Source organism: Macrobrachium nipponense, chromosome 8, assembly GCF_015104395.2.
Source record: "Macrobrachium nipponense isolate FS-2020 chromosome 8, ASM1510439v2, whole genome shotgun sequence".
Classification (NCBI taxonomy): domain Eukaryota; kingdom Metazoa; phylum Arthropoda; class Malacostraca; order Decapoda; family Palaemonidae; genus Macrobrachium; species Macrobrachium nipponense.
The window spans coordinates 33,828,292-33,842,468 of NC_087203.1; the positions used below are offsets into that span (position 1 = coordinate 33,828,292).

Consider the following 14,177-nt stretch of genomic DNA (forward strand, 5'->3'; position numbering starts at 1 on the left):
TCTCTCTATCCCAATCTATTATACTAAATGCACATGCAACAATAATTTCAAATTTCCCCAACTTTTACGCACACATTAGTTACAGAACCTACTGCGGAAATGCAGAAATCCCCTCTAAAAAATATATGACTGACATTTAACTACCAAATACCTTGTACCCCTTAAACTAAAATGCTTGTAACTGCCTATTTCAACATTTCACTGACAAATTTGACTATTCAAACAAAAACATAAATTATCATACTAAAACAATTTAATACCATTTCAAACAAAAAATACATCCCAAATTGCCTAAACATTAACTTCACATTATAACCGGTACTCTAATATGTAACCTAACTTTTTATTTTAACAGTTTTCCTCGCCAAACTTGACAACTTCAAAACAAAAATATACACTATTCTTTTCTTGCATTTTATACTTTTTTATTTATTCCTTTTTTCTTCTTTTCTGATATTTTTTTTTTCTTATAAGTGGGATCTCTTCTTCCAGTACTATTTCAATTTAGTTCTCAGTAACGAACACAATATTCTTCCTTAGCTTGAATTTCAGGTCAATGGGCCGTGTGGGCTTGTTCCATATGAATTAGTTTCGTCTACCGAGTAATAATAATATTTGCAAACAGAGTAACTTCATTTCATAACATGACATAAAAAAATTCAGCTGCCTACACAATTGGTATTTTTAGGTTAGTGGTTCCCTTTATGTCCTGTGAACTATTTGACTGAGTTACCATCCTGTGTAGGTCTTCATCTATAGTAATTTTCACTATTTTCCTATAACTCCCAATAATTCTTCACTTTCCTCTCAATTCTATATTTACCAAATTTATGACTGCCTATCTTTCTTCTCTTATCAAAACACATCTCTACTAAATTTTTTTTAGATCTGTTCATTTTCTAGCTACTGCACACCCCACCCTGTCATTTCCTCATTTGTAATGTGATCTACCCACTGTAAATCTGTCCATGAATCTTATCATCAAACAGAAAAACATTCTGAAAGCATACTTTATCTGTCAGAGCTTGTGTTTCAGCAACTTAAAGTAGTCTAGTTTGAACGTTTTTTTTTTATAATCTATCAACCTGTTCAACTCAATCTAGGCTGTCACTTCTTTATTCTTAATACTACATGATTCTCACACTTCCCTTTCTCATATCCCATGATACATTTTAGCCAAAAAAATAATCGCTTACTAGGTAAACTCTTTTATCTGGTATAGTAGTGAGTTTACATCACATTCCCAACAGTAACTGCTTACTTTCAACACTTCTTTCCATTCCAACCTTCTATCTATAATCTCTTGCCTGCATCTGATACTAACATTAGTGCTTCTATAATATTTAAGAAAAAAAAATACATCAATGGAAAGAGGCAGATATGCAAATGCACATGGTGTAAGAAAAAAATTAAAATATTCTCCCTATCTTCCAAGAGAAGTTGAAAATAACAATTTACAATCCCTAGTGGGGCCTATTTTAAAAGACAATCCCTAGTGGGGCCTATTTTAAAAGACAATCATAAAATTTTCCTACCATAGTAGATTCACATCAACTGTACATTTGATGTCTAGGCCACACCCTAACGACGCTCCTGATTGGCTGTTGATAAGCCAATTACAGGGCTGGAAACTCTCAGTCTCTATTACTAGGTCAGCTTAGCTATAGGTAATCTGAAGAATACTAGGCTACTGTAACCTGGTTCCGGCCAGTTGGCAACCAAAATATTTACAGCTTTTTGCTTATTTCTACAGCCTACTTTATGTTTCCATTTACCATTTACAGTATAGTTTGTTTGCATTTTTACATTCATCCCCAAGAGGTTGGTACCAGGCACTGCCAATTTTGCACAAAAACTAATAGCGTAGTTACCATCACAAGAGGGGTGCAGTCATAGCTTTCAGTCTTACCATTTAATCTATTTAAATCAGTCTACCTCTCTTATTAGCCAACCTAAGCCCTGTATAAATGCTATGCCTAGCCTAGCCTAGGGGCAAAACCGCAGTCGATCCATCGTCATTGCGTGGCTCAGCCTTATTCACATGGTATTTACCGTAATTGGTGCAACAAGAATTCAATTACATCTTTAAGCATACCATTCAAAAGTTTGAAGTTTTGTCAACATAATGTGAAATATGAAAGCGCCATACGAACTATAATAAGCATGTGAGGTCCTCGTAAAATGTTTTTAAGGCAGTTTTGAAATCCAATATGGCGGCAACACGTGACTTGCCACCATCTTTCCCAGCACTCATTTGAACAATGCTAATGTATATATGTAACGTTTATTGATCTTACTCAAGATTGCAGTTGTAATCAGCACAATAAAACAAAATTTGTTTGCCTATATTAATGAAAGTATGGAACTCTTTATTCCCGGGGTCATGGTTTGAATTGAAATTCATTTTTACCTTGTAATCGGTGGTTTTATCCTTACTGCCTTCACAACTGAAACTCCACAGTGCTTATTTGATTGTAATTATACACATTTTGGTCTTAATTCACTCCAAACACCACTTGAACTACGCTGCGGTTCCTGGTTTCTAAGCGCTCACTCCACAAACACAGTTACGGGCAGCACACGAGTACACGGTTTATGAAATGTTTATTTAATTCATGTCTATTATCCTTTTTTGCAATCAAATTAACCCCGAAAAATTACAGATATTTCTGAAGTACATACGAGCAGACGACGACAAAATGACTCATCGTTGCCAATCTAGTGGAGCTTCACACATACGCCGATACATTTACAAACTGTTTCCAGGAATTCTAGTTGTCATAGTAATGCAGTAATGATAAAATTGCTGTAATATGTATATATACTACAAATAGAAACCCTAATTTCACTTTATTTCCCCGGTTTTGTGTAAGTCTTATACGTACCCAGTTTGGAGGGTAAACACATACCAATTTAATCTAATTCATGTATATTATCCTTTTTTTCAACCAAATTATCCCAAAAAATTACAGATATTTCCAAAGTAGATACAATCCAATGTTTCTAACCTTTTCGTACATCTGGCTGCTGAAAACCATAGAGGAACGACTACGGATAAGTGGATTATATTTTTTTGGGGGGGGTTTTTTTTTTTTTTCCTAGCACTTTTCATTGATTTAAGTCTATATTAGTATTTTGAATTTCTTTAATAACTGTATGCCAGAAATAAATGTAACCTTTAAGTTTGCATGCTAAGAATGGCAAAATCATTGTTGCCACATTAGTGAAGGCTTCACACATACGCCAATTCATTATTATAAACTGTTTCCATGAATTCTAGTTGTCAAAGTAATGCAATAATGATAAAATTGCTTTATTATTTATGTATATATACTTCCAAAACATAGCCTAATTTCACCAATTTCAACATTTTGTGTGTAGTCTTATACCCAGTTTGGAGGCTGAACACATACCGAATGGCAACAGAGAGAGAGAGAGAAGAGAGAGAGAGAGAGAGAGAAGAGAGAGAGAGAGAGAGAGAGAGAGAGAGAGAGAGGTGGAGGGGGGGGGTAGGTGGAGCTTTTTACGCGTGTTCGTATCCATTTCTGCATAATGGAGTTTTTGTCTCTTGGTACAAGGACAAGTGTCGTTATTCTTTACGATTAGTGATTCACGATACCCTTATAAATTACGGCACTGAGTGTAATGCACTCTAGTAAAATCTCGTTCTGATACGGGTGTTCGTTACAGAAATAGGTATTGCCCAAAAACGTGCTTGCACTGTCACTGAAACCCATAGTAGGTATGCTGCTTAGTTGTCAATCAAGTTTTTTATAATCAAGTATTTTTTACAAGCTAGCTATTGAATAAATTTGTATTTTTCTCAATCAAAACATATGCCCCTCAATGCTAACTTTCCTCTTTTAACGACTTTCTGGTCATTCCAAATTCGGCCCCATAATTTCTTATGGTGCGAAAACAGAGGCCCAGGGACCGAAAACGATTGCGTCAAACTACGGCGATAATCCGGCAGTAAAACATCTTCATATATCCAAAAAGTAAATAATCAAGATATATATGCGCATTACAATTACGTAACAATTACATGAATAGCTGATAATCTGCATGAATAACTGGTAAACTGTTCTGCAAGAAAGTTGAGTAAAGCAATTATTTACAATAGATACGAAAGCCAAGATGTCGAGACGTCATAATACAGGACCTAAACGAACGTTCTAATTCCAAAAAATAATTACTTAAATTTGAGTCAGAATCGAGTTACTTTTTCAATAACGAATATTTTCAAATTAATCATCATAAATATGTAAAATACTGATATTTTACTATTTATTTAAAAAATTATCCAAGTGCACGCTTCGTCGTCATCTTCTACCAAAACAGTTGTTTACTAACAAACAAGCTGGTAAGTTTCCGTGTTCCAATTGTTGTGATGAAAGTGCCCCAGCGTCTGTGGGTGCAAGTGGTGTGCGGATTTATCACAGGAAATGGGAAGTTTATTGACACAAGTGACTCCGTAAACATCGAGATGGCGTCAATCTTCTAAATATTTAGAGTTGTAAGTAAAAATGTTGAAAGCGTTTTGGGGAGATTTGCACTACGTTTGACACCGTTTTCACTACCCTCTGTTTAAATCTTAAAATTTGGCCTTAATTTCTAACTTTGGAGAAAATACTTACTTCGAAAGGAGAGTAGAGGTCTTTAGCTCCGTTTCTCACCAACAACAAGTCGCGACTGATGCCCATCTCCGATGTCAGGACGCGTTATAATGTACTTTTTTGGGGATTGTCCAAGCTGATCGTACATGGTCCACTCTGGACCCTACGGTTTTTTACCCTACCCTAGGTACTAGGCTAGTAGATACAAGTGTTAGGTATTTTGGGCCAAGTCTCAACTTTTTTTTTTTTTTTTGTTCAACAAATAGTGAAAAGTAGCAAATCTCTCAATGAATGTAGTATGTCATAGGCGATATTTCACCGTAGGTTCAGGCAAACGCCTGAAGCTTTGGCCTAGCACCAGGCTATGGACTGCAGCCAACAAAACCGCTGGCTCCATGAAGTTACAGGTTACACATTGGCTGATATGGGTCTATTGCTGGCCTAAACTAAATCTACCATATCTTTACGTCTTCCGTTACCTCAAAGTTCGATTAAATCTGGAAAACGAGTCAACCATGGCCTTGGTCTACGGCTCAAATCTGTTAACGTCAGTTCTTACCTACGGACAAATGGAATCACAAAAAAATAACATGCTTAGGGTCTACACTACGACAAATAACGTTATGGGAGAAATAAGAAGTAAATCCTCACCTTTTTAAGTGGTGACTCGTGGCAATCAAGCAGGAACTGTCATCGTTGACGGCGAAGAATGTTCGGCACATGCAGCAGCTCCTCTCCTCTCGTCTACTACACGTATCCTCGTAATATCACGACGTTATTTCCTACATATCCTCGCCTTTTTCTATCACAATATCGACGTCATTATCTCCGAAATAACGAAAATTCGTCGAAGAAACGAAAGAAAACTCGAATATACTCACCTGGAGGCGGCAAATTGGCTGAAAATAGGAAGTGGATTCAATGTTTTGATATTGTGGCGGGAACCACGACACATGCGCATTTAAAGGGTCTCGCCGATGTCAACATTCATCGAGAGCAACAACATTCACTCTATTACAATGCGCCAGTATTGATTTGCCGATTTACCAAATAAAATGTTACCCTCAGTCACGTTGAAAAGTACGAATAGATGTCTTGCTGTTGTTGATAGAGGTGGCCTTGTGCCAGCACAGGATCAATTTGGGTTGAATTTTGTTTTAAGAGTTACAGTGATCTGTTTCAGTCCTTATATGCAACAGAATAACAATCATTCCAGTGCTATGGCAAGGACACAAACTAAAAATGTTTTATATACGCATGTTTGTAAACTACCAACATAAGCCAAAAGTTATGCATATCATTAAATTTATGAAATATTTAGCTCTTAATATTTCAGAGCGGATGGACATAATTTCTTTTAATGACACAGTTGTACAATGGTACTTTCACGATGGGTCTTCGGATATCTGTCAATTCTGTGACCTTAATGTTTGTGGCCTAGGTTTATTCCTCGGAACACTATCGCGGATATTCCGGAACTCGCGGAATTACCCTCAATAACTTTTTTAAATATTAAGGCATCGTTGTAAAGGTAAAAGTGTCAGCTTTAATTTGATATATAATCATTATTAGCGGATGTCCATAACCGCGTAAACTTGTTGTTTGAAGAAAATCCGGACTCGCGGAATCACCCTCGATATATTTTTGATAATTATCTAAAGGTAAAGTTCTCAGTTTTAATTTTATTTTGGTTTTTATGTGTAAATGGCGTTAGAAGCTTGTTAAATTACTGCGGTGTAAATGAAGTTTTTGTATGTCGAACCATAGATGGCAACACAGGAGTTTTGTTATTTCAGTCTTCCATTGCACACAGTGGGCCACAACATATATTTTTGGTCAAAATTATGTTTTGCGTTCACCTCCAATCATTACTTACCATTTTCATTTATAAACGTTTAGAGTACTATATTTACCAGAATGTTTAACAATATGAGTGATGTATTTATCCATTTTTTGTGTATTAGGTAAAATATAGTGTTAAAACTATAATAACCCTTAACCTTTGTATTGTATTTGATACCTTTATTCAGTCATCTTTATTCACTGCAGAAAAGATAAGAATCAAAATTTGGAAAAAACAAGAAGAGTATATCAAATGCTATGTCTTTAAAGCTTTTTTTCAATATAATCCATTTTAATGAACGTAAAGAATAACAGTTTGGGTATATTATAGTAGTAATGAAAATAGAAATAAAAGCATTTCAAAATAATCTAAAATAATCTAAAAGTACATTATACAAATCGAAGACTATTTTGGACGATTCAATTTTTGCTTTCCTCGGGAAGTTCAGTCTTTGCAGGTCTGTCTACTTTTCGTATGGAACCTATGAAGGGATCAGATGAACAAAGTAATCGTCTCATTAATTTTAATTTGTCTTTCTTTTCGTGATGGCCTAAACTTCTTGAATTCTTTATTCTGAGCTTCTTGTACCTCCTCAGACAATATTCCAGTTGGTAGACTGAAGTTGCGGGCCACTGAAGCACCATTAATTAGTATGTAGTAGTACCCGTTATTTTTGCCCCGTAGTGGGATAGTGCCGTCAGCGCACCTCATGCAGTGCTCTGTAGGCATTACTTAAGGTTCTTCACGGCGTGCCTTCGGTCCTAGCTCCAATCCCTTTCGTTCCTTTTAATGTACCTCCTTCCATATTCTCTTTATCCCATCTTACTTTCCACCCTCATCTAACAACTGATTCATAGTGCAACTGCAAAGTTTTCCTCCTGTTACACCTTTCATACTTTTTACTGTCAATTTCCGTTTCAGTGCTGAATGACCCAATAGGTCCTAGTGCTTGACCTCGGCCTGCATTCTATATTCAATTCAATTCAAGCAAAACCTTTTAAATTTATCTGCATCGGTATCAAAGCCAGATGACAATGCCGATAAAACCTCATAAAGTTTATAAACAAAGGATTGATCAAGCCAGTCATTTTGGATGGAATATCTGCATTCTTGAAAAACCTGCGAGCAATATTTCCATCATTAGATGCAATGCACCAAAACCAAATGGTTGGCATATCATTTACCGGATCTCATTCATTACGAAAACTGTTTTTTTTTCTTTAATTCCTCCCATGTGCTTTGTCCTTGCCTTTCCTGTTTAAAGAGCATGCTGCCAAGATTAAGAAACTGTAACCCCGCCCCCTTCTCAACTACCTCGATTCAGTGTGAACTTGAAGAACAGGGCAGTAATTAGGAAGCTCGTCGCCCTGAACGGGGTTAAGATACGCCTCCCACGAGGGCGTGAAGTGTCAACCTTATTGACCACGTCCCTACGCCAGCTGAACAAGACAAGATCCTACGGATGAACATCACCTGCCACTTCATCACGCAGCCGAGGCCGATGGACAAACGCTTGGAAATTGAATATCTCCTCGGTGGTATTCAGAAGGAAGAGGACCTTAAGAACCTACGGACAACTGATGTCCTTCAACCCCTTCTGCTTGTCGATACCAAGGTCGAGACCGTCACCGACCGTGGAAACTAACGCAGAGATATCTTCCGTCGTGATCTGAGGTTAGCAACCAAGCAGTTAAGGAAACGAGAGGACGGCACAGAGATCAGGTTCGTCCTTATCCAGAGCGAGGAATACCGTCGGAAAATAGAAGAAATCCCGACCGACCCCACGAAATTCGGCGGGATCACAAGAACCCCGTCGACGACATCATAGAGACGGTCAACGTCCTTCATCTACCACCCATTGCGGGCGACCATAACCTGGGGTATTACATATATGGGAACGTCAAGACCAGAAGCGACGGAATCCCCTTCGCCCAATAACTAGCCAGATCCCTGCCCCGACGCACCTGTTGGCCAAGAAGCTCAACACCATTCTGACCCGGATAACTACAGCTTGGAGTCGTCGGCCGAGTTCCTAGAAGCCCTACGAGTAACGCCCACCGGAGGGTGCATCGCTTCGATGAATGTGAGTCCCTGTTTACTGACGTCCTCGTCGATGAGACCATTCAGATGATCTTGGACAAGGTGTAAAGGGATTCCGATACTCTACCCTTGATCATCCCAGAGTATGCCCTTCGTGCCCTGCTGGAAATCTGCACTAGGAAGGACCCCATTCTCCGACCACCACGGCCACATGACACCCAGATTGATGGGGTGGCGATGGGTTCTCCCCTTGGAGTCCCCATCGCCAATTTTTACATGGGCACCGTCGAAGAGAGGGTCTTCCAGAATTCCAGCAAACCCAGGATGTCCTATGTGCTCTACATCGATGATACCTTCGTCAGGGCCGACTCCCAGGATGAGTACTGCAGTTGCGACATGCATTCCACGATCATCACAGCTGCTTACAATAGAACATTGCCAAGATCACCACAGCATCCACTGTTTTATTTTTTATTTTTTTTTACTTAAAACCTTCTCTTCCGTTCCGTTTTCGTCCGCCTCACGCCTAACGACCGAAATTTGTCAACTGCCGCCCTAACTACCACCTTACTGTCTTCTGTGCCGCTTTCTCCAAAACATAAACCTTTTCCTTTTTCCTTCATCGTTCTCTACCACTAAACGACGATCAATGCTTTTTTTCTTTCCGCTAGTAAATGAAAAATGGTATTTAATCTCCATAGAGTTGTGCCTTTTTTCTCGTTTTTCTCCGACGATAAATCTCATTTTTTCCTTACTGGCTATCTTCGACTCGCCAGTACACGCTGCTATCCTTCTTTTTCTTCTACTGATGGGTGCCTTAGGCCTCAAAGGGGTTTGTAACTCCGCCTATTAATCTTTCATTTCACTCTCCATATGATCAAAATAAAGGGTATTTTCATATCCTAAAAATTTCACCTTTCACTTGCAAAATATTCAAAATGACCTACGGGCTGCTCTATGAGCAAGAGCCCGTGCTGGCATATGGCCAGTTCAATCAAAAACAACAACACCACCTCTTCACTTCTGCTGCTGACCAGCCAAGAAGATGACCTACGAGAAGGTCGAAACGTCGCGATAAGCCAGCTACACCAGCTGAACACCAGAGACGACTCCGCCCTGACATTGATTGACCTCGCTTATGAAATAATACCAACACCGACGATAACCTCTGCTTGACCTGGACCTGAGAGCCTCCATCCCTGTATACCAACATACTGATAATACCAGTATACCAGTTTATGACAGTAAAATCCTGTTTTAAATTAAAAAATATCACATTCAGCATCATTTAGGTTTCTCCCTATATGAATAATGGCCAGTTATTAAGAAGTATCGCTGAGCCAGAGAGGCGAGTAATATAAAAAAATAGAAAAGATAATATATAAGATCAATTCACTTAATTCTGACATTTCGTCAAACATAATAATAATAATAGCTCGCGAAAATCTTCGTACATTCGCGGCTATTGAAGGCTCGGGTAGGAAAAGGGTTCATAGATACCATATCCTCTTTTACACAGGATTTTCTTCACGAGTATGAGTCCTTGGTACCAAAAGACCAGCTCGATATAAACCAACAACAGCAACGCTCATGAATTATATTTGTGGAGAGAGATTTAAAAAAATACGTGCATAACTCTAGCCGATGATTTGGCTTAGTTTGATAAGTAGGTACTATCACAATTCCTTTATTTTCTTTTTACCACTAAATATCCATGCTTTGACCTTATAAACACAATCAATTAGTACTTTTCTGTGCCGTATATATTCGCCTTATGGTGTAGGATTCTTAAAAAATATATCAAAATTTTTCTTATTAGCTTTGATGTTTACAACATATTTGTTTCTAGTATGCACACACACACACACAATATATATATAATATATATATATATATATATATATATATATATATTATACATATATATATATATATATATATATATATATATATATATATATATATATATTGTGTGTGTGTGTGTGTGTGTGTGTATGTGTGTGTGTGTGCTACGAGTGCGTACGTGTGAGAATGTGTACGTGTTGGAGTGTGTATAATGTATATGTTTTGAACGCGTGATATAATCATATATATGAATGCATGTTTCGATGAGAAAAAATCAGTGCTCTCACATCTTGAAACTATCTTTGCTTACTAAGTAAAAGACCGACCAATCAGATGTTGTGTTCCTTCCGATAATCATCTCAAATCCAGGCAGCGGTGCTGCATCGAGGTAACAGCCAGTGTCGCAATCATACCTTGGGAGGTGGGAGGAGATCAGTGGTGCAGACTTCTCCGTGGCAAGGTGTCGTATTCATCCCGAAACTAGCAGCATCCGTGATATTTTCACGTTCATATATGACATATTTTTCTGTAACATGGTTGATAAAATGAGTAGTACTTTCAGGATTGTGTTTCCTTCTATTCGAGTGTTTAGTGGACGAATGCCATGGAGCAGTGTTAAATTTAATAATTGCCCACGGTCCCGTCCTACCTTGGAAGACCGGTGCGTTTAAGAAAAAAAATAACAATTCAATATAGAACCGTATACGGTTCATTGTGTCGAATTACAATATCTGATTGAGTTTATGAATAATTTGCTGGACAGGACATTTAATAGAAAATTGTATTTCACGGACATCTCCAATTATTGTTATTTATTATTACAGTGTGTTTGGTATCTCCCTCATCATTAACTGTCGGATGGGAGACACCCTGCTAAATGACGCTCTTAGTCTTGAGGTAATTAATAGGGAAAATCCTTGAGACACATTATAAGATAGATTAGCTTATATCTTGGGAAAATTCTCCTTAAAATTCAATATTTGCCCAACTCTACAATTTTAAAGTTTTTCAGCATAAGTTAATCAGTAAATGGGATAATAAAATGAGAGATAGCTTCCTTCTCAAGGATGAGATGGAAAACCATTAGCCATCTTTGCAAATTAGGAATGTTGGTAAGAAATTTAGTAAAAGATATTGAGTTAGTACGGACCTTTGGATCTTTCATCCTTGAACAGCCAATATTGCAGCTCTGGAGTATTTTAAAAGTAATGGCAAAATGGTGTGCACCTAAAAAATTAACAACTTAAAATTAAGAACTTTCAAGTATTAATATTTCCACCCTGTATCATGCTTATTTAAGTCATCAGCCGGCTTTCTGATTATTTATAGATCTTTGGTTGTATGAATATAGCAACAGACAGGCAAATAATCATTAATGTGCACAATACAATGATTCTCCTTTAGCGGACAACAATTAGCTGCAGTGCAGTGGTCCAAAGATGATTCTCAGTACAGCTTTCCTTGGCGGAACGTAGCGACATCTAGGGACTGATACGTAAAAACGTGTACGTTCCCAGAGACGAGCAGCAGATGAAAAAGATGTAAACATTGTACTCGATTATCGACCTTAGGTAACACGACTGCTTTAGTAGAATAGAAATGTGCAGATGTACTCGTTTTTATAGACCGCTCTTAATCAGCATTGTATTTATCCAGGTTATATGCGTTTGGTTTCTCTATTCCTTTATCTCATCTTATACTTTAAGACACCGAATGAAAGTCATCAAAGACATCATCGAGTAGTTCGAACACCACCAGTCACCAACAGCCGATGGTCAGGCTCCGAAGGCTCGACATTGATTACGAGTTGGAAGGATAGACAGATTACTTAAACGAGCCATGTTTGAGTCCCTCAGGAAGAATATTCAAACTGTGCAAGATGGGATTACAGCCGGGTAAATTATTACGAAATTGTTTTTGTTATTTTTAAGATATCGGTCTTGGCCAAGAGGCGGAAGGGGGCATCTTGTAGGGTAGATGGATGGCCAGGGGAGGCCCAAGACAATTAAAATTTTTTAAGCTGTCCATAGCATTACCCCCCAAGGTTTTACAGGTGAAACTGCAGAATAGGAACCGATTACAGAGAGGTGGTGATTATATAAACTCTCAGAATAGTCGAGAATACTAAAATCCGAAGGGGGAAAACGCCCCCTTCCCAATCTGCCAGGTCAAGGTCACAATGCCTCAAGGTAATGTTGGGATGTATAACGTATTAGGTTGTTGGTAGTTTTGATAACATTTTACTCTAAACCATTATGGCACTTTTGACTTGAGATGTTATGAATGTTACCGATGTTGGTATTGTTCGCGAATGACCTTACCAATCTTTCCACCTAAACTAATGGTCCTTACCAAGGGTGCTTGATATTAATTTGAAATCATTCCATAAACTTACTTTGAAGCCAGTGAATATCCGTGGTATGCCAATTTTCAAGGGAAAAATGCAATTAAAAATCCAGATGCAAACTGCTGTTGTGTACTACCTACTAGGTAGGTAGCTAGGTAGGTATTTGATTTTGGGAACGTAGCACTTGCAGTATATACCTAGAACGTACTGCGGCCATTTGAAGAACTATGGGAGCTCCATGATCCGTGTCACCGTTGTCACATCAAATCTTGACGGTTACCTTAAGTATATAAAGTTATGTTCCTCTGTAAAAAATTCGCGGATGGTAAATTAGCGTATTTTGGTCGGGCAAGTGACTTTTGAGGTAGATTTCAGCACACTGAACAACTTTTTTCAAGTTTGTATCCTTTTTTAATTAGGTCATAGACTAAGCTTAAAGCAGGACATGACCCACAGAAGAAAACAGGCTAAGGAGCACTCCTGCAATTTTACTGTTGTATAGTCAATGAGTCATGTTGAAGGCTTTGTACACTGTTGATGCAGTTCATTACACTGAAAACAATGTGCTACAGTATCAAGTTGAACATTCAGTAACACCCCTAAGGCAAAGTTGGGCAGCTATCAAGCATTGACAGCTAACTATCCCCTAGCCAAACTAGAGCCTTGTATTTTAACTCAGAATATATCTGCCTTTGGTTGCTTGCAATTGTTTTAAGCAAAATGCTGGAATTAATTTGTTGTAGTGTATTTAGGCTATCGACAGATATCATTCTAGGTTTGGTTAGGTTTATTTCTTGATTCAGATCTATATTCTGAAGTTATAAAAAACTGCAGAATTGGGCTGTGCAAGATTGCCCTAGTCACCAAATTAGTCACATACCAGTATGTGGATCCGTTGGCCAGTCATGAATTAAAAACTACTATTACATAGTGCCCTGAGGGTAGAATTTTCTGCAAGGCTGGTAAAATTGTACCCTATATCAGGCATTTAATTTTAATTGTAGACAAGGCTAGGTATCATTCCTCAGGGATTTTAGGCCATGTTTGTGTACAGTGGTTTATGTATGTAATGCTATTTGGAGACTAATAAAGCATGGGCAACAAGTCAATATTTAATTGTCTGAATACTGTGTCTTCGGTTCTTTGCAAAATCAGTATTCTATATAGGCTAGCATATGTCTACAGTTCTACAAAAGGTAGAGGTCAAATGCTTTGTTCCAATGGGAATACAAACCATTGCCATTTCTGTAGGACTATACCTCAGTGCAAGCTAGAATTGGCTGTTGAAACTTAGTAACAGGGTAGTTAACTGTTGGTAGGGAAAACCCCCTCTTGCCTGCCATCGGCAAGCACTTTTTCTTGGGCTGCTGATGAGTGAAGACTTCTTGCTGCACTCCTGCTGACTTTCAGTTTGAAACTTTTTTCTGGAAGTTTGGTGATTTTTCTGGCAAAAGAGATGTGCTTAAGAATTAAAAACAGGTGTGTA

The 14,177-nt window shown here is 38.0% G+C and overlaps 2 protein-coding genes and 1 pseudogene across 5 annotated transcripts in view; 1 reads left to right on the plus strand and 2 right to left on the minus strand.

Annotated features, from left to right (window-relative positions):
• LOC135222660 (superkiller complex protein 2-like) overlaps positions 1-5,491 on the minus strand; it is a 63,006-nt pseudogene extending 57,515 nt beyond the window's left edge.
• Positions 1-5,655, minus strand: part of LOC135222661 (origin recognition complex subunit 5-like) — a 91,780-nt gene extending 86,125 nt beyond the window's left edge. Inside the window, 1 exon segment of the mRNA XM_064260804.1 lies at positions 5,498-5,655. The gene's annotated coding sequence lies outside the window, so the exon portion shown is untranslated.
• Positions 5,656-10,757: 5,102 nt separating this feature from the next.
• Positions 10,758-14,177, plus strand: part of LOC135222662 (dysbindin protein homolog) — a 38,608-nt gene continuing 35,188 nt past the window's right edge. Inside the window, exons 1-2 of one of the 4 annotated variants that reach the window (XM_064260805.1) lie at positions 10,758-10,804; positions 12,051-12,239. In XM_064260805.1, coding sequence (XP_064116875.1) covers positions 12,184-12,239 — 56 coding nt within the window. In that variant the 5' untranslated portion in view covers positions 10,758-10,804; positions 12,051-12,183. The other 3 variants (XM_064260807.1, XM_064260806.1, XM_064260808.1) reach the window with 3 other exon arrangements.